The 21,621-nt window shown below is 40.4% G+C and overlaps 1 protein-coding gene across 1 annotated transcript in view; it reads left to right on the forward strand.

Annotated features, from left to right (window-relative positions):
• The window catches only part of LOC142008281 (uncharacterized), a 262,225-nt gene that overhangs the window by 76,696 nt on the left and 163,908 nt on the right, over positions 1-21,621 (forward strand). The window contains exons 10-12 of the mRNA XM_074985463.1: positions 2,588-2,664; positions 5,631-5,751; positions 7,885-8,124. Coding sequence (XP_074841564.1) covers positions 2,588-2,664; positions 5,631-5,751; positions 7,885-8,124 — 438 coding nt within the window. The remainder of the gene's footprint in view (positions 1-2,587; positions 2,665-5,630; positions 5,752-7,884; positions 8,125-21,621) is intronic.

Consider the following 21,621-nt stretch of genomic DNA (forward strand, 5'->3'; position numbering starts at 1 on the left):
TCAAATTGTTCGTCTCCTTCCAGCAAGGTAGGGAAGTGAGTGTGGATCTCCCAGCTTCCTGAGTGAGTGTTGAGACCACTGGGCTAAAAGCAGGCCACACTATCACCTCTTCCTTCTCCCAGATTTTCAATGGAACCTGACCCAGTAGAGGACCTCTCACCAGCCCTACTGAATTGGACCCTGCACATGAGATATGCTGACAAATGCCTATTTGCTGTGGTTCGTGAATTGCTCTGAGGTTCAGGTGGGACATAGATGTCCATATATTTCATGTGAGGCAGTCCTTCACATGCCTAGAAGCGCAAGCTTCGGCACTTAGGAATTTTTTACCCTGACAATGCAGTTGATTTGGTGCTTGGAGAGTTTTTGTGAGTTGTGTGACTGTCAGTGGAGCCTAAACTGTGGTTTAGCTGTCCAAACACAGACTTAGGGAGTGTAAATATCATTGTGAATTTAGACCTACCTGGCTGCTGTGCTGTAAGTATCAATATGATCTCTGATCAGGATATTTAGGTACTACTTCTGTTAGAAATAATAATATATGTATGGCTACGTCTACACGTGCACCCAACTTCGAAATAGCTTATTTCGATGTTGCGACATCGAAATAGGCTATTTCGATGAATAACGTCTACACGTCCTCCAGGGCTGGCAACGTGGATGTTCAACTTCGACGTTGCTCAGCCCAACATCGAAATAGGCACAGCGAGGGAACGTCTACACGGCAAAGTAGCACACATCGAAATAAGGGAGCCAGGCACAGCTGCAGACAGGGTCACGGGGCGGACTCAACAGCAAGTCGCTCCCTTAAAGGGCCCCTCCCAGACACACTTTCATTAAACAGTGCAAGATACACAGAGCCAACAACTAGTTGCAGACCCTGTATATGCAGCACGGACCCCCAGCTGCAGCAGCAGCAGCCAGAAGCCCTGGGCTAAGGGCTGCTGCCCACGGTGACCACAGAGCCCCGCAAGGGCTGGAGAGAGAGTATCTCTCAACCCCCCAGCTGATGGCCGCCATGGAGGACCCCGCTATTTCGATGTTGCGGGACGCGGATCGTCTACACGTCCCTACTTCGATGTTGAACGTCGAAGTAGGGCGCTATTCCCATCCCCTCATGGGGTTAGCGACTTCGACGTCTCGCCGCCTAACGTCGATTTCAACTTCGAAATAGCGCCCAACACGTGTAGACGTGACGGGCGCTATTTCGAAGTTACTGCCGCTACTTCGAAGTAGCGTGCACGTGTAGACGCAGCTTATATGACAAAAGCAGAGGGGCCAAAGATTTAATATACTGTAAGTTGTAATGGACAGTAGGCTGGGTCTAACACTAATGTATTTATTTTTGAAATGAGGTGCACTGTTAAGATGCTGTCCAAGCAGTGTTGTACTCAGGACACGGCAATATTGGATCTTTGCAGCTTGTTTGTTTACATACTAGACACAGTCATGTTATGATTATTAAAGAAGTCTTTTAAATAACCACAATAAAAATCAATATTTTACCTTACTTCTAGTGTCACTTTTCAGCAGGAGTCCTCATACAATTCCTTTTGAACAGTTTATACAATGAAGAAAGCTTTGGCAGACATTCGTAAGTCCAGTGAGAGCCCACCAGAACATATTTACTCAGAGTTGCACAGATTGAGATGACAAGCTAGTCTGTGACAGCATATTTTGGGACAACCAAATACAGTATTTCTCCTTTGGCCTTAACACATATCCTTCCCACCAGAAGCATGTAATGCTGTCTTCTCAAGTGTTTGGTGAGGGAAATAGGTCTTGCTCCTCCTTGCTTGGTAGCTTGGTGGAGTAGTCATTCCTGTGTATTGGGTAGCTTCCTTGTGTAATGGCAATTGTATGTACAGAAAGTCCATCCATTGTATGGATACCAGTGGAAGATATGTGTGTGAAGGAGGCAGATAATATGCAATAGAAAACTTAATATTTCAGACTGGGGAGAAAAATTTCGTTCTTATAATATTAAACCCTTCAGAAACAGAGCCGTCTTGTTTTCACTCTGAGAGCTCAATTCAGCTCCCATGGCAGAGTGACTTTTCCAGCTTGCTCTATAAAGGCAAAATTACTTCAAGCCTACTACCTCATTTCTGGAGAGTTGCAGAACTGTTTGGAGAAGTGAGTGCTCATGTAAATAAGCTTTCCATGCATTGCAACAAGACCCAGAATTGCTAGTCTCTCTTGCAGAACATTTAAACACTTCTACATTGAAACAGGGCTTACAAGACCTGAAAGGGATTTAAAGGAGGGGAAAGTGGAGGACTCTTCAGTGGACTGTGACAAACATGAGGAGCTGTGTAGGAAAAAGTGTAAATGTGAATTAGGTACAGTCAAATAAGTAGTTTAGTGTAGGGTCTTATATACAGGTATAAAAGACCTATGTAGCGGTTTTAAAAACTAATTAACCTATTTAACCACACAACTCCAGTTGGAAATCCTGGAGTTGTGTGCAGAATCTCCTTGTTGACTTTGAAAAATGCAAACAAACTTTTAGAAAAGTAAGGAATGTCAGCTTTTTACTTCCATGTACTTTTGAGGGGATAACTTTTATACCTTTTCTTCCATGTAGGATTTAAAAGTTCAAAAGGACGTTCTTCATCACAACAAACAGATGTTGCACACCAGATTCCATAAACCCTTTCAGAGGTACGTGGCATCAAAACACCTTGCGCTTGTATAGCCTCTTCCAGCCAAGGTTCTCCTAAATACTTTACAGGCACTATTTATTAGGTCTTCACAAGTAGGGCAGCAGGATTATCTCTTGTTCACCAATAGGGAAACTGAGGCAAAATAAGTGAAGGCTTATATATTCAAAGTGGCCTATGACCTGAGGTGCCCAGATTTTATTTATGCATGCTAGGCCTGATTTTCAGGGTTGTCAGGGGCCTGCTGAAGTTGGAACTATGGCGCTTATGAAAATCAGGAAGAGTGAATCCACAGTGGCCAGCCAGAAATGGGGACATTCCTAATCAAAAGTCTCTTCTGAGGCCTTTGGTCTAGGAATGCTGCAAAGATCACACAAAGTCTGTGAAAGAGCTGACCATAGAATCCAGATTCCAATCTGATGCTTTACTCGCAAGAGCATCCTGTGTCATAGTTTGTCTGGAGTTCAAAGTTCACCTCTAATCCTTCCACTTTTCTTTTGACATCTGAACCTGTCTGCACAGGGCATTATTGCTTCTGCTTCTTCCCCCTCATTGCCATCCCCCAAGAAATCCTTATCTTGAAATAGTGGATTTCAGTCTAGCCTTATAATACTGCCCTCCAAAGAGCATAATGTTGATGTTCTTGTATGGGTGGTTACAATTTTATCTATTTCTTAGCTCAGGTTAGATGGAGATTGGTACTTAGGCAGGTGTAGAATGGCAGAGGACATGAGGAATCTTCTAGGTCTTCACTGTGCTTCTGCAAGGACCAGTCATATTCATAGTGCCTAACTGAAACAAAAAGACGCACAGAGTTCCCAGACACTCTTGCCCAATTACTAGCACAGTAGCAGTTAACAGAACCAGACAATGGCCTTAGGCACCCTTCGCAACTAGGACTGAGCATACATACACAACTTTCTTCGGCTGACGTTGACAAGAGATTGATTTGCACCTGGTTTGAATTTTTTCTATGTTTAGTTGTTAATCTCTGCCTGAGAGAGTCAAAGCCTCAATGGCTTCTTACAGCTGCCTTCCTGGGTATGAGTTATTCTCATGCCATTGTAGAACAGAATAATTTCAGCAAAATTGTTTAGCAGTCAATAATATTAAAAACCAATATGTAACTTGCACAAAAAATAATAGAGGAAATTGTGGCCCTGAGTAGAAAAGTGGACTCAATTCATGTAGATTATTCACTTGGCTCTAATATGCAGCTATGTGAGAGGAACATGGTGCAGCCAGAAAAAGAGATCAAATGTGATTGTTTAAATGTTGGATGTTCAGTAATGAAAACTGTTTACCTTCATAATTGTGTATTAGCAGCTAATAAAGGCACTAGATACAGTAGTTTAAAAGTAATAAAATCCACAACCAAGTGTATTTAATTTTAAATTGAATTGCTAGCAAATGGGTGTCCTAATGAACCCCTGTGTCAATGTAGTTCTAACCAAATGAAGTGAAATAATTTCCACCATGAACAACTAAATAAGTACAAAGTTCCAAACAGACAACTTTTCTCCCCAAAGTAGTACCCCCAGAGGTTCTGGCTGCTGGAATAGCTTGTGAAATTCAAGCTCCACCATGCCTTTGTCCCATTTTGAGAAATTAGGCTAAGGTTGACCTGTCAGCTGGTTAAAAAATAAAGCTGTAGAGTCAAACCCTGAAGTCTCTTTCTGGGGCTGAATACTGTAATCCTCACAGTGTGTAGTAGTATTTGTGCTGTACTATTCCCTTCAGCTTCACTGGGACGACTACTTTGAAGAAATACTATTCAGCGTAACGGTTGAAGGATTAGTTCTTACTCAGGTGCACCTCCCACTGATACCATAGGACGAAGGCCAGGTCTACATACAGCTTTTGTACCAATTTGAGTACCTGCCCTACATTTACAGGAATAATTTCTACTCGCATAAGCACCTAACTGTATCCACTCTAGCGATTGTACTGCTGTTACTATACTGGTTTCCAACCAGTACAGAATTATGTGTAAAAAGAGGCCTGATTAGAAACTGAGTTATAGTAACTTGAATGGAACATAGAAGGAAGAGCAGATGTTGCAGGAAGGTAAAGCTTGGAAGAGACAACAGATGTAGTCCAGGTGCATATAACTAGACACGTAGTAGTTGCATCATCTCTGAAAAGACCCATCTTAATAAATGGTGAATTTACAGGTACCATTGCATTTAGATAACATTGGAGCAGAACTTCAGTTACAAGCACCTTGGGAATGAAAGTTTTTTGTAACTCTGAAGTGTTTGTAATTATGAACAAACCGTTATAGTTATTCTTTCAAAAGTTTACAGCTGAACATTGGCTTTATACAGTTTTGAGATTTTACTGTGCATAAGAAAAATGTTGCTTTAAAGAATCTTAATTTAAATTAAATAAACACTGTTTCCTTACCTCGTCAAATCTTTTTTTTTAAACTTTCCCTTTATTTTTCAGTGGTTTACATTTAACACGTATTGTACTTGTTTTTTCATTTTTTCCTTTGCTGCTTCCTGTTTGCATACTTCTGGTTCTAAATCAGATGTGGGGCTGACCAGTCAGTTTGTAACTATGGTATTCATAATTCTGAGGTTCTACTATATGGTGTATGATGATTATTAATGATAATGCAGAATTTAAGCTTTGTTACAAGTTCAGTTTTGATCAGATCCATTATTTTTGCTCATATTTTGGGAGTAAAACTCCAGATGCATGTGTCGTAACCTGTGACACAGCCTTACAAATATTAGTTGTGTTATTAAAAATGTGAATGCATTTTTCTGCCACCAGTTTTCAAAGCCTAGACATTTTTCTGCACAGAACACATCCTCTTGCCTCCTTATTTATTTGTCTTGGTCCCCTGCAAGGCTTCTTATATACTTGAGCAAAACATCGTTCCAAAGGCGGCAAACACTTTTCACTTATTCATGGTAGTCAATTTTTTCATACTACCCTTCTCCTTTGTAACTGATGCAGAATAGAAAGTCAGCCATTGAAAGTAGCACAGAATGCCCGCAAACAGGAAATTGTAGCCAAGACTGGTAACCTCGCAGAAGTAAATAATGAATCAAATGGAGCAGCAGGAGTTTGCTGGAAGGTGAGGTTCTCCGTGAGTGCTCTTGTTCCTGATGCAAATTGTTTAATGAGTTGCTCTATTATATGGAGTTTCTTGCATGAATTTTTTTTGATGAATGTAGAGGATAGGATTTAGCAGGTTTAAAAATATGCTTTCCAGCAGAAGTAACCATATGCCTAAATAGAATGTCTAAAGCTATTAACTATGAATCATTTGGGCATGACTAGAGTTCTTCAAAACACTTTGTCAGCACTGGCCAAGGAAAGTCTTTCAGTAGGAGATGAGGCAGTTATGCTGCCATGCAAATGAGACAGGCCTGAGATGTGATGAATCTCTATCTCCTTTTCCTACTCGACTGACACTTGCTTTGAGGGAGGCTGTAAATGCAAGAGAGATTGTGGTATAATTCCTCATACTGGCATTTCTGCCCCCCAGTCACTATTCGATTATCTTCCAAATTGCTGTGTTTCAGAGAGATAAAGATTTTTTATGGCTTGCTGACTTGAAACAACCAGAAGAGCCAGAAAAGAGATGGCTAACCGGCCATGCATAGTAATTCCATTGGTAAATGACAAAATCTTTGTTTGTATGACATTTTCAAAATTACAACAGAAGATGAATCTAAAATACAAAATGTCACATTTGGCATGCAAAACTATCAAAATATATTTCAGTATAAAATTTATAGAGGCGTTTAATTTAGAATGTGTTTAATAACTAAGCCTGCCTGCATCAGTAATCCTGCCTTGAGGTTTGAAAAGGATTGTCTTATTTATTCACATGATGTTAATTTTTTATATATATTATTCAGAAACCCAAAATATTAAGGTTAAATCTTCATTGTTAATTAAGATTTTCTAATTAAACTGAAAATAATTGTCATTCAGATTAGGTGTTAAGTATGATTTGCATTGAAAAACAAAAGAAGTTTTACAACTTCAGCTGTTTATATAACTGCTTAATTTAATTCCAGGAGCTTTCTATCTATATGGAAATATGATATCACTTCCAAAATAAATCCAAAGCAGGATTAAAGAGACGATTATTAGCTACTGTAGGCTTGGACTGGGAAACTACTTGACTTTATAGTCAAGGTAGCCATTTGATTCTAAAATATGTCATGGACCATGATGTCATGTTAAATTCAAAGAACAAAAGAGTCCCTTAACAGAGTTGTCCCATAAAATGAAATAAATGGATTTCCTGAAAAAATTTAAGTTTATTTGGAATAATGCATTTTATTTATATTACATAAATTTTCTCTGTGTCCTAAAACAATATTAAGGCCAAATTGGAACTCCCCAGTATGTGCCTGACCCTGCAGCATTTGCTCAGGCAGAACTAAATGTTGAGTAGCACAGTGGAATGGATGCATTTAAATGGTTTTGAGTCTGCATTCTTACTCAAGTCAAACATCTAAGGATCATACCTGTATCCATTCTTCCATAACTCCAATATTTGCTGAACAAATATGCTGAACATTCAGACTGAGCATTGAAAGGACTTCTGAAAACTACATTACTCCATTCTAAATATTTTGCGATGTAGACAACATCAAGTCAACAGCAAGCAGCAGATGTTTCCTTTGGCCTGGACCTGGAAGAAAGGTGCCTTTGGGGAGTAATTATTAAATTTTACACATGTTGCACTTTGATTATTATTCTAAGAGTACATAATAAGATGAAAGGATAGTCTGGATGGTCTGCAGCACTGATAGGCTGGGCAAGGCTTATAATGAATATAAAAACATTGGCTACCATGTTTCTCTCTGTGTGCTTCCAGCCTGATCATAATGTCACCTAGCATGGATGTCTTAAAAGGCAATCTGTATTTTTAGAGGCATTTGATTTCTGGTGACTTCTGCCTTATTATGGCAGATCTATGGTATCTAGTGTCACACTTCATTAACATACAGTACTTTGAAATCCTGCTAACTTATTTTTCTTTTGCATGCAGTCTACATGCTTGCCTTTTGATGTCCCTAATTACACATCCCAAGTCTTCCTCCATTGTCATGGCTAATAATAGATAACTGTAGGTCAAACAAAAAGAATTGTCTACTTTTTGGTGGTCAGTTTTTGAGGAAGTTATTCTTTGTAATGTATGATTAAACTCTGCTGCCTACCTAATTCAATAACACAGTCTTTTCCTTAGGTTGACCAGTCCAAAACAACTCAGCCCATTCAAATCCAATTAAGATGTCTACGAGGAGTCAAAGACAAAATTCCCAAGGGTCGCTACATCCTCAAGGTTTCTTTGCTCAGCCATCTAGGAGGTGGTGTATGTAAGTGGTCTGAACTGAAGGAACAACAGTGGGCTGGAACAACATTGCCCATCAGTCATGATGGAAACTTCTATGATGTGGATATTTTTTTCAACCAAAGTGTTCATACGGTAAGCAACAGTTCTTAAATGTGCTTTCTTTGCTTTGTTACCTAAAACACATCTACTCCTCCCCTTCTGGTTTATATATTTAAGACACTTCCTCGTGTTCACAATTTATTTAATATTTTAAGCTGTAATTTTCCCTCTCCATCTGAAGTAACATGCATCACTCACTCAAAAAGTGCCAAATACAAAATATACTACATCATGCAATGCTGTCTGCTAATTTTAGATTTTACTTTTGCTCTTTCTTATCTATGCAGCTTGTCAGCTATGTAATTTGATCTGGGTAAAATAGCTTTAGAATAATAAATGAATGAGTGGGTGTATATAAACACATGAATGCTCAAATCCTTCTGTGAGTTTTTAGCTTCACTGACCCCCATTTGCCAAAAAAGCAGCATTTGGATTATTTTGGAATAAGACCAAACACTGGAGGCTCTGTTCTGTCTTTTGTGAATAAGGCACACATATTTTCTTTCCTAAGCATGCTGTGCATGGGAGGATCGCTGTGTGTCGGTTGCTCGGCATTGTGTCTAATGTCTAAAGCTGGTTGAATCATTGGCTGCAAATAAATTATCTGACAAACATAGGCTTCTTTACTGTTTATGAATCAATGCTGATTTTTGCAAATGTGTGTTCACTGTTCCAAGCTGCTTGCTGAATAGTAATATCATTTACGCTTATTTTTTATTTGTAATGTGGTAGTACTGAGACTCCTTAGTCCTGGATTAGGACTTCACTGTGTTAGGCACTGTACAAAAGCAGAACAAAAAAGGGTTTCTGCTCTAAGGGACAATTTTAAGTACTGTTTTTGTTCAGTTTTCAAGTTAAGGGTTGTTTTTGAATGCTTCAGTTCAAGGTCTGAGATTGGGCACGAAGTCATGTTTTCCGTTTTGTTTTTGAATTGGAAGTATTAATTAGCAGATGACAAATAGTGGATAACTCATACTGAATGTGCACATGAATCTGGACTCTGCTGTGAAGAAAAGCTATGCATACAAAGAAAACTGCAGTTCACCCAGACCCCGAATTAAAAAAGGGCGCAAGTATGGTCAAACAGAACAGCCATTCTAAACTGAACTGATGTTGCTGAATGTTGCTTTTGCCCTAGCTGGCCAGCTCTGTTAAAGACTTCCACATTCAACCTTATGTGATCATGAGTGCACCCTTGGACAATAGATTTGAAATGTAAATGTAGGGTTCCTCTTTTTAACTGCATAAGGAACTATCCAAATCGAGCAGGGGAGTGCATAGATGTTCTTAAAAAGATAGTGCTTTCAAAACATCTGTGAATTTTTGAAAAAGGCACAGATGTATGAACACTTTCCGTTCCTGCCTTTGTTTGGCTCAAAACCTGTCAGTGACTGAATTTTATGGCTGCCACCTTCCTCCTCACTAACTGCTGAGGGAGAGGAGGAGGTGGAAGTGTCATTGTTCCGGACCCACCTCTAAACTTGCATAGCTCTCCTCCTGTGGTCCAGGTGTCTCTCTTTGGAGACTCCTTGGCTGGTGACTTGCACCTCAAATGAAGGGAAAGGGACCATACCTGGAACCATAGTGATGTTCCCCAGAAGGAAAGGTGAGGGAGGACCATCTATGTTGGCTTGGTAGTTCCTCTGCAGTGGGTACTGGGGTGAAAAATATATCTCCAAGGTGATGGAGGAAAAACAAAAAACAAAACAAAACAAAACAAAAAAACACCAGCGAGGTTCAGCCATAAGCAGAAAGCATCAGGGGAGTGAACACAGCCACTTCTATAGACATCAGAGGATAGGTGAGGCTTGCTGCTATTCAGTCTGGGTTGATATTCATATGCAGGCATTCAAAATATCTACTGAATATCTCTGCTGATTCAGCCACGCTTACTTCTAAAAATTTCTTCACGTAACTGTAGGTACATGTGGTAGCCAGATGCTTATAAGCACAAAATCTTCAAATGTTAATTCTCAGTCATGTTGTGTGGATGGGCCGGGCAATAGAAGTTTGGGGTGCTTTAGACTGGGCCATTTTCTGATTGGAATAGAAGTTAGGATATTTCATAGTCCTATTTATATTGCTATATATACACATTCCCCATTTAATTTGTCTACACTTGTAGCCAGAGGTGGTCTTTACAAGAGGAGAGTGTACTGATATGGTTAAACGCCTCTGGGCCTCTTGCTTTTAACAGCTTGTCTCTTCCTTTGTTCTGCTTGGTACTGGGAGGCCTGTATTCAGAATTACACAATCCTGATTGTTCTCAATATTAAGCACAGAGCTATTTCAGATACCTGTTAACCCTTCTTTTGTCCAGGTGCTCAGAAGTTCAAAACATCTCCTCAGCCAGGGTTAGCCATAACCCGTGTCTACGTGAGCTTGTTTAGTGCGTTTCCTTTCAGACAATGGAGAGTTATTAATACCAGCCCCTTTCCAGCTGTCTGAGGGTGGGGTTATTAGTCTGTATAGGCTCATTTGGGTCATTCTCTTTCTGTGAAGAATTTGCTATCAACTTCTTCAATCAGTACAGGCTTAACCTCTCTAATCTGGTACTCTTGAGACTCTATATTCATGGGTCATTGGAAGGGAGAATTTGGCAGACCATAGGAGGTCAATATTCTCCAGCAGCATTACCAACACTTCCACTGCTTACTGAACTCTTAGAAGACATTTAGGGGTAAATAACAGCGCAGAACACTGAGGTCCAGGACTGGTTGCTGTAAACAAATGTTATGCAAACACCCATGATAAGTGGTGGTCTGGCTAACTAAACTCATGTTTCATTAAGGACGTTGCTGGATGAGAGAGTACCATGTTCAATAAGTTCAATCTGTAGTTCAAAATATGCATTCATTGCCACTTTCTCCATAATTCTCAGCTCAATTTTACCCTAATTTGTATGAGTTCAGCTCTCACTGAAGTCCATTCAGAACTGGGGGGCTTGGTTGAATTATTCCCCAGGGAAGTAACCTTGTATTTTTATTATAATTGTATTATAGATAGGAAAAAATGTTTTATATTATTACCCTAAAATTAGTGGATTTGCATCCTTTTCTACTGGAATCTCTGCACACTTATAGTTTAGAAGACACCCTAAACAGATACAGACTATAATATGAGAGAATCAATTGCAGTTGTCAAAAAATAGACCCCCTTCTACAAAAATTTCCCTATGTAAATATTGCCAGATTCACTATTGCATTCCTGAGTCCAGACAAGCAGAGCTAGGTGTAGAACAAGATGATGTACAAGTTACTGCCCTGGAATATAGACGGGAAATACAAGAACATACACATGAAGGGTAGTGTTTTGTTTTCATTGGCCATAATAATGTTAGGAGTATATAAATAAGATGAAAAATAACACATGCATGCTTGGTATTGAACAAAAGCTTGGTTTAAACTAATATATTAGAGAAATTGTTCCAGAACACTACATCCTTCCAAAAATAATAACCCTGTAATGTCGACAAAGTTGATGTCAGCATGGGTTACCTGCTGAGTACAGAAAGTGCTGGTCATGTAAGTTAGATTTGCCTCAGGCTAGTCTGACTTGCACACCTGACCTTTCAGAAATGTTTTTTGTTCATTAATCAATGTTCTTTGCTTGAGCTTGCCAGTTCCACTCCTTTCCCCTCATTCACTGTCCTCCTTTTTAGTTTCATGCCACTTACCCCAATGACCCTTGAATACACATTGGACAGTGATTCCTGATAACTAATTCTGAATGTTAATTTGCTTTAGGTAGTGTCAGACCACCACAGGAATCTGATTTTATTTTTAAGTAATGTCTTACACATGGATAAAATGTGATTATGGCTGTTCACAGTACTGACTCAAGCAAACATTTGAAATGCATGATGTGAGGGTAGCTTGTTTGTAGGCGCTGACTTTTTTTAAGGAAACTTGCAGTTTAGTCTTTTTATGATTTAATATTGGGTTTGGACAAAGCAGGTTGGATGAAATAAGAACTGTTCTAAGATTTTACCTGAATTATAAAGTGAACTGAACTTAGTCTGAGGATAAAAGAAAATACGTCAGTCAATTAACAGTTTTTTTGGATTTGTTTTTAAAATTTTGGCATGGCTCCTATACAGTTCCTGGTGTCTGCTAGTACTACAAGTGAAAAAGGCATGCCCGCCTAACTGGACATTCATTTTCTGTACAAGCATAACTGCTGACACAAGTATTGTCAGGTCATGAATGACCTTGTCTACACTGGGAACAAAGCCTTTGTTCTAACTTCCCTGTACTTATAGTAGAGGTTTCCACTGGTGTAATTTCATTGGTGCAACTAGCCTGGTAGTAGAAATCTCACTATAGACAAGGGCTACATGTTCAGGGAAATAACTTTTAACCACATCTCCTCATTGTTTTTTTTGTTTTTAAATACTAACCTATGGCCCCCAAACAAGTGTTTATAGTAAGTAAAAGCCTAATTTTACTGAGGAGAATGTTTTTAACCACTTAAATAATAATTTTATTAAAATTGCAGTTTGTCTGTATTTAACAGCTATTTATTTTAGTTTGGTTGCTAATCTTACAATAGAGGTCAAATCTTGCTTCCTCTGAATTCAAGGACAAATTTTCATTGACTTCGGTGGAACCAAAAATTGACCAGTCTTGAAAATTTTTCTTTTTTTGAAGAACTAAGACTAACCTTTCTCCTGTAATATCTAGTAGCAGAGTAGCGCTCCCTTTCATTTTTTCCGCAGTAAATAAAGGGCCTGATTCTTTTTTAAGAAAACAATGTCTGGTACCTATTAACTGCATGTTAAAAGTATAGCATGTAGACATCTGGTTACCTCATAGTAAGCACAGATTAGCTAGTGTAAATACTAGCAATTTCCATGCAGTTAACTACACCTTCAAAAATGGGGCCAAGAGAAGTGGTCTTTCAAATTTAGCCCACATTTTATTTTTATTTATTTTGAGAAAACTGGCAGAATAACAGAAAATGGGAGAATATAAAAAATTGGCAACAAATGGCAAAAAATCAAAAACTGGAAAATTTCAACTAAAAATGTGGCTGAAAACCAATAATTTATGTTTAGACGTGCTGCCTCAATAACTGATGGGAATTGTAATTTATGTGCCAAATACCCCTTTCTAGTCTGTAAAGTGGGCTCCCTCTCTAAACTACATCTCCCATGATGCATTCTGGCAGCTAAGTGAGACAGCAAATCAGCACGCAGAAGGAAATGCAACATCAGGAACCCAGACTAAACTCCCTGGAAGCACCATGGCAGTACTCATGAATCTAAAGGCTTGTTTACACCATTTTGTAGTGCAGCATATGGGTATATGAAGAGCAAAACTTACCCAGGGTCTGCGATCCAACTGCTCTATGTGGATGCTAGAGGCACAGGGCTGTGAAGAGACTTTCCAATGCCCTGTGCAAAGTGCAGGGGGGCTGGCTCAGTGCCTCTGGGAAGGGGCAGGGGCTCAGGTAGAAGTGGGGAATAGTGATGAGCCTCCCCCAGCACAGTCATCGTGTGCTGCCCAGACTCTATCACCTGGGGCCTGGCAGTGATTTAAAGGATCCAGGGCTCCAGCTACTGACATTGTAGCATTGGTGGGGGCTGAGACCCTTGGACCCTTTGAATCACCAGGCCCTGGGACAGCTGCCCCCATTGCTGTAGCTGTCAGTGGTTCTGCACTGGCACAACTGTAAGAAAACTAGTTTGCATTAGTGCAGTGATTATACTAACAGAAACTAGTCACCTAATTAAATTGCCACACATTGATGCGCTTTGTAAGGTGATGTCTACTCTAGAGAGTTTTGTCGGCAAAACCTGCAGAGCATCCATGTTCACGAGGCTTTCTGTCAACAGTAACTTGACAGAATGTGCCACTTCCGTCGACAGCATTCTGCCTCTCTCCCATGAGGCAGAACGCCTCCCTTGACAGATTCTGTCAACAGAAAACCAGTCTGGATGTTCCGGGGTGCCCTCTGTCGACAGACAGGGCTTCCGGGACACCAGGCAGACCTGTCTGCTGAGCTTCCAGTTGTCTGTTGTGACAATAGAGAAGCTGGGCAATCTGGCCGCTCTCTGTCAACAGGGTGGATTGTTCTTTCGATCTGCTGGGCAGACTGTTGACAGCTCGTTCTAGTGTTGACATAGCCTAATTTACACACCACAGTTTGCACTGAAGTGTAGCATAGACATGGCTTAAATGTTTCATTTTCAACCAATATTTTTCACTCTTGTGGGGTTTGGATGGTTTTTTAAATTTTCACTGGGGAACAAACGCTTTCCACAAAAAATTTGTCTAGTCAGAATCCCAGTACTCAACTGAAAAAATTTGGTTTGATGGACAATTTTTGACTGGTTCTAATAAGAATTATAGAAAATATAGCAGACCTTTATCCAAGTAACCTCTTCAATAGTTCATTAAATAATATTGGACTAAAGTGTTTGTGGCTGTCAAACCAGTACCTTTCACAAGCACTGATTTTACACATGGTGGAGAAAAGGAAAACCATTTCAACCTCAGAAGTTATTTTTGACTGCTTTGACACTGGCATTAGCCGGTGTCTCAACTGAGCAGGGAACTGTGGTAGAGTTCTTTTTCAATATCCCAGACTTTGTGCATTAGTGAAGATGTATTAACTCTACAAGGCGGTACTGAAGGTACACTTCTGGCACCATCTCCCTGTGTACCTGGAACATTTGATCACCCTAAATCAGTTTGTATGCATATAAAACTTGTGGTTGCTGACAGAACAATTCACAGATCCCTAGAGTTTAAAGAGTATATCAAGCAGTTAATATTTATGCATCAATATGAAAAGGCAGCAATATTGCAACTGTGGCTGGCTACCATTTTGTTTTACTTGAGGGAAATCCAATATGAATAAAACAGCAACTTTTCAAACATGACATTTAATCCATGCATGTAAATCAAACGGGGAGCTCTATTATTCATTATTAAAAGGGCACCACACTTTTACTACCCTGAAAATGAAACACAAATGCTGTGAAAAATTTAGTGCCTTTTCTTGAAGTTTCAGGATACTTATCGTACAGTCATCTAGCTGGGCTGGCTCTCATTTTAAATTATAGCTACAAAATTAATAAATTTGAAGTTTTTTGCTTGCGAAAAGAATGCACAATTTCATTGAAAGAGGTAAATTATTTTTTTATTTAAAGATTCCTAAATATGTAAGAAATACTTTGGCAGTGCTCACTAGATGAAGAATATAGTTCATATCCTTGTCATTATTAGTCATGCACAAAATTTTCTTCCCTGAAGTGCCTCGTGAAAATGACATGCATCAGAAACAGATGAACTTGACCTACGGTACTGATTCTTAAAATATGATGAACCTAACAGTTCACAAGACATTATTTTCCACATGTCAGCATCTATCTAAGAATTGAGATGCTTTTAACAACTACAAAACAGAAACTGGACTATAAACTTTTCTTCTTGATTTAAATTCTCGAACAGATTAGAAAATTTAACTGTAGGGTGCTTTATAGGATGAAACACAAGGATTTGATGCTCCGTAAAAGAAGATAAGTGGTAGAAATGTATTCCAGTAACGAGGACTTAATAAGAACTTCTTAACTTTCCCTGGATAAAGTATTCCTTGTTGGGTTGATCTGCTGCTTCACGAATTTTTTGCTGTATGGAAATATTAACCTCTTACAAACATTTGCACCTATTTAGAAACATTTTAATAATGATTTCAGAAAGCAGAGACTTATTCCCACTGGTGTTTTATGTTTTATATTTCAAAAATCTAATTTTCAAATATTTCTTTGCAACAAATATCCAGTGCCAATGATTTCAAATCAAGCTACCTTTTGGTCTTATAACACCTATGGAGTCTGGGCAGCTCCCAGACATTTGGGATGAAATTCACCAACTGGACACTAAAATTGTACTCCATTGTAGGCCCAGCAGAACATTCTGCTAACATTTGTTTGGTCCAAACTCTATATAGAACACGTTTCTTAGCACAGATACCATCAACCAGTCCAACCATAAATCACTGTTACGACTCTCCTAGCACATGGAAGGGTCATTGTTCACTCACACATGGAAAATTCCTGACACGGTACAGCCATGACGGTCTCCCAAATATATTGTGAGTCTGACAGTCAGCAGGTGAGCACTTTTGAACAAGTGGTAGGTCCAGTATGTTGAGCTATGTCATAAAAGTTCATTAGGTTAAATTATTATATTCTATATTACGTTGGGGCTATGTGCCTGAGCACAGACAAATCTTAAAATACAGAGCATAATGTGTAAGTAGCTTATGTGAGAATTAGAGATAACTAGGGCATTCAAACTTGATAAGCTCATGCTCTACCAATTTTAGAAAGATTCACAGTGGCTACAATTACACTGACCCAACCTGCTGGCAGCAGTATGCAAATGACAGGTTTTGAAAATGCAAATGGATGCTCATTTGCATATTTGCTTGCTGGCAGAGGCTGCTGCTGGCAGAAAAAAAGCAGTGTAAATGTGGTTCTGCCGGCGAACCTCCCACCTTTGCCAGCAGCCCCTAATGCCTCGAAAAAATCAGGCATAAGAGGCTGCTGACAAAGGCGGGGTGTTGCTGGCGGAACCACGTTTACACTGTTTTTTTTTTCTGCCGGCAGCAGCCTCTGCCAGCAAGCAAATATGCAAATGAGCATCCATTTGCATTTTCAAAACCTGCCATTTGCATACTGCTGCCAGCAGTTTGAGTCAGTGTCACTGTAGCCATGGGTGGCCTTTAATAAATATGCACTGTATTGGGGAATGCTGGTATGGTGATAACAGAATGAACTTGATTTCCTGGTTGCAGTCAGCTGAGTAGGATCAGGTCAACAAAGGCTAATATTCATCACATTCCAGGGATCAGAATCCATTGACTCACATGGTTACTCTTTCCGTGATATCATGAGATGCTCTTAGGAAGGTTAATATTGGCTTCTCCTTCTTGTCAAAGAATGGAACAGACTTGGCAGCAGATATGAAGGGCCACACACAGATGCTAAAGTGTGCAGTATGCAAAAAGAAAATCCTGCATCTAGGAACACAAGGGGCCAGATAGTGTGGCCACTTTACACTGCACAATGTAGAGCCACTTGGACAAATCCTAGCCCTGCAGTCAAAATAGCAAAGAGAAGGAATAGTAGTAAGTATACTCTTGTGTCCTGTGCTACTCCTTGGCTGTTTCAGTCTCTTGGGGACACTGCAGACTCTCATAAGTTAAAGCAACCTTCAGTATGGTATGGCACGGCATTGAGACCAGTCCTGCATACATCAGGAACATTAGGGTTAGGATAGTGAGTAGATCAGTTTTAAACCAGCTTTGTTTAGATGAGCCCTGTCCTTCACTCCCATATGCAGCCCATTCGCAATCCAGGGTCTGGATCTAGAAGTCAGTTTGTAAGGGGGACAGATGATACGTGATGTTTGTTTTCATATATTTAGTGAATGATATCCAGGAGCGTCACAGTAGAAAATGAGCTGGAGTGCATACTTGCACACCTAAATCTGGGTCAGTACAGATTAGGTGCTGCATGTATTGTGTTACATTTTACAGTGAAACTTTAGTCTAAGCAGGAACCCAGATGCATAGATCCTCTCCACTTTACCTGTGTACCATGTGAATTTTCATTTCAAACGTTCATTTTAATAAAATGTTTATTCCTGTGATGCTACAATGCTCAGCATGTCAATCTATTTCCATCCTTGTACAGAAAAGGGATTTCTCACTTCCCGCATCCTTTTAGCTCTCCAGTTCAGAAGGATGGCTCTTACTTTGCCTGACTTCCATATGTGACCTTTTATTTTCGCTTCTGTTTATTGGATATAGATTTCCATTTCTAGCCCTCTGGCCTGTTATTTATTTCCATGTTATATAATCATTTCCCAGGATAACTCTTTCTTCTTCCTGTATGGCATGTTGCGTGTGAACGTTGAAGATCTGAAAACTGCTTATAAAACCTTCACCTCATTCTGGCAACAACTATCTTATCTTTATATCTTCAGCCTTATTTAGATTCATCATGAATAAGATGAGTTTTAGTTAGTGTCCCATTCTTTAATGAGATGATTTGATAAGTACTGTCTCCTTTTTTTTGAAATGCCCTTCTTGCATTGACGTATTTATTCTTCATGGTTTTTATTGCCAGCAATAATTTATTGCTAACAATATACATTGTTTTTCAAGGTTTTTTTCATTTTCAGAAGTTAATAAAAAGGGTTTGAATCTTTATTCTAGCTCCGTTTAGGTTTAGTCTTTTTAATTTGATCAAGTGGCAGATGTTTAAAAGTTACATCTCTTTGTATACTGTGACTTAGGCATGGGGGTGTGTAAAAGTAATGGCTGCGCTCAATTTTCTCTCAAGTTCAGCTCACGGAGAAAAAAGCAAGAAAAAAGAAAAGATTTAGCTCTAGTCTAATCAGGTAAACCCCAAGAGCAAGTTGGAGGAAAAAAAACCCGCTACCCAAACAGAATCTGCTTCTTTGAAATATTCAAATTGAATTCATTCTCTCTCTAGAGTAAATGGTTTCTTGGTCGAAATTATTGTGGCATATGGAGAAGTAAGATATATTACAATAAAACTGATATAAAACAGTTGAATTCAGTAGTAGTAGCAACAGATAATTTTAGTTCACTATGATTTAATTCAATTAGATGCAATGCTGTTCATTGCAGAAGAAATCACAAATATGCACATACACATACAGCACTTTTATTTATCACTGTATCGCTCCTGTAAAGTCCATTGCTCTAGTCGTGGGAAGGTGAGTAGATGACACAGTACAGGTACGGAATGCTTTTATATCCTGTTGACTTCCATGGAAATTTTGCCTGCATGAAGACAGAGTACAAAATGAGGAGGTTTCAGTCATATAACTGTATATGTTTGCATTTTACATGTTATTATTTTAGTCATAGAATCAAAGGCAACAGTTTAAGCTGGTATGCCAACTGCATGTTTAGGGCATTAAATACAGTTCCTGACAGTGGCAGAATTTCTTCTGGTATGGGCTTATTTTTCAACACTGAGACCAGCACAAAGCAAACCAGATAAACCTGTTCCAGTTCCTTGACCCGTCTAAAAAACGTCATCTTTATAATGCTGCTTCTCCTGGCAATTCAGTAACATTTCCAGTCAGGTCCTCCACCTAGCCAAGTGGGCAGAGAGGCCCTGGTCCTCCTCCTGGAGAAAGCTCTGTGCAAGTCTCTCTTTAATTGAACTGTTTGGCGGCCTTTTGTCTCAGGGCCTGATGAGCTTCCAGATATCATGGGATTTCTCCCTCAAACCCGTCACCTACTATTGAAACATAGGTGGTGCCAAGCCCATCTTCCTCAGAGAGCTATCCCACCCCATGACAAAGGGTCAGTCAGGCCCCTTGGAAATGCTCAGTCATCATAGTGAGGGTGGCTATGTAAGTACCAAGAAAAATTGGTTTAGCAGGAAGATATCAAGAGAAGTCTCCCTTTTCAGAGAAGCTTTGCAATTGCTCAGCAGTAGCAGCTTACTTGGACATGATCATGAAGTACATGTTGCACTACTGGCAGTGTGTTTAGTAGCTGATCTAAAACCCATGGAAACATGGACAAAACTCTGTATATCAGGATGGAGCCAGCATATGTAGACTTGCCCTGTAGTTTTGCATGCGTGAAGCTGTGACACATGAAGACCTCTTCTTTATTTACTGGGCGTGTTTAATTAGAGAGAGCACACAGGGGTGTGTGTCATATTCATACTAACAGATCTCAAAGAGAAGTCTGTAGTGTGTGTGCAGGCCTGCCCACGGGGGGCCAGAGCAAAGGGGACAATTTCCTCTGGGGGCGAGCATTTCGAAGGGGCCCGGACTTTTGGCCAAGGAGTGCTGTGTCCCTACTCTGCATGTGGCTCTGCGGGAGGATGGGTGGAGGCCAGGGATGACTGTCCAAGCCTCACATTTTCCACCCTTGTCTCCATCCCTTCTGGGGAAGATAGCTGAGCCTCCTCACACCCTGTCAGCACTACTGTTTGTGTGTGAAGACTCTTGTGATTATAGAATAAAAGTGAAGAGAGCAATTACAGATTTTGGTGGAATAATGTTTTGCATCCATAGTGCTAAAAATCATTACTTTACTTTTTGAATTATGGCAGAGCCTACAAGCGCTGTGTTAGTTTCTGTATAACAACGGGATGCTTCTTGTCCAGAAGAGTTTACAGCCTAAGCATATGACAGGAGACAACAAGCAGAAATGTAGGAACAAGGAGGTGATACCAGCAGTCAGTATGATAAGTCAGTTTTCTTTTGAGTGGTGTTCCCTAGGGATATTTGATGTGGGTATGTATTTGTTCCTTGAACCCAAGTTCAAAATATTCTTCTGTGTCTGCAACTAGTGTCCATCTCTCCAGGCCTGTGTGTTATCATACTCCAAATCGAGGGTGTAAGGGACAGGACAAACTGACCGTCTCTTCCGTTCATTCTGCTGCTCACGGTCCAAGATGGAACTCCTCGGTGCCCTCAGCTTTTCTAGCATCTCCTTTCAGTCAGGTTTTCCTGCTGCCAATAGTTATTTTCTGTCTTGTAGTGAGTGTTAGTGTCTAGTTACTTAGGTGGTAGCTTTGGGCCCCTCGCCTCTCCCAGTCAGAGCATTTAGCATGCTCAAGATCCAAGGCTTCATATCCTATGGGGGTGACCTAGAGGTGACCCATGTGGCAATTGTGTGTGGGGGGGGCGGGGAGAAGGGGAGAGGGCACTAGCCAAGTGCCCTTTCCCCTCCCTGCTCCCACTCCATCCCTGCCTGCCTCTTCCTGCGGAAGCACTGTGCTGCTTCCGATTCATGCAGGGGCAGGTCCCCATTCCCGTGGAGCAATGTGGCCTAGGAAGAGGCCTTTGGGGCTGCACTGCTTTGAGGGAGGGGCAGGAATGCCCCTGTACATTTGGAAGTGGAGTGGTGTTCACTGTGAGTCGGGGGCAGAGTGACACAGGGGTGCATATGTTTGCCTATGCACCATCCATGCATCACCTATGGGATATCCCTAAGTCTCCCAAGTCTGCTTTGGTATTGCCTTGGGGAGTCTCTCCTTCCTTCAAAGTATGAGATTTGTCTCACCTTCTCTCCACAGATGTGACTGTCCTATCACTTTCGGCTGCAAAGGCACATGAAGGAGCTGTCTATGAGGCTCCAACCTGCTCCTGGGCTTACTGTCCTCTCCCTCCCCATCTCTTGGTTGGAGTCATCATGTCGACCCCCCTCTCCCTCAAACCCAGAATTCTCTAGCTTCAGAACCTCACTTCCCAATCTAAAGGTTATGGGCAAAACAAGAAGAGAATGACAAATACTCCCATAACAATGGGAGACGTTCTCCTCCAAGAGAATTTCCTCTTCTACTCCCTTATTCTCCAACTGTGGTGAAACTTCTTATTGCTGATTCAGGGCCAGATCCATCACTACGGAGAGCCAATGCCTCTCCAAATTTACCACCTTCACAGGCAGTGGGACTGACCGTAGCATCTGCAAGGAAGAGAAGTGAGTGATTGCTGATTGCACTCATGTTACCACACTGCA

Source organism: Carettochelys insculpta, chromosome 2 (genome assembly GCF_033958435.1).
Source record: "Carettochelys insculpta isolate YL-2023 chromosome 2, ASM3395843v1, whole genome shotgun sequence".
NCBI classification, from domain to species: domain Eukaryota; kingdom Metazoa; phylum Chordata; order Testudines; family Carettochelyidae; genus Carettochelys; species Carettochelys insculpta.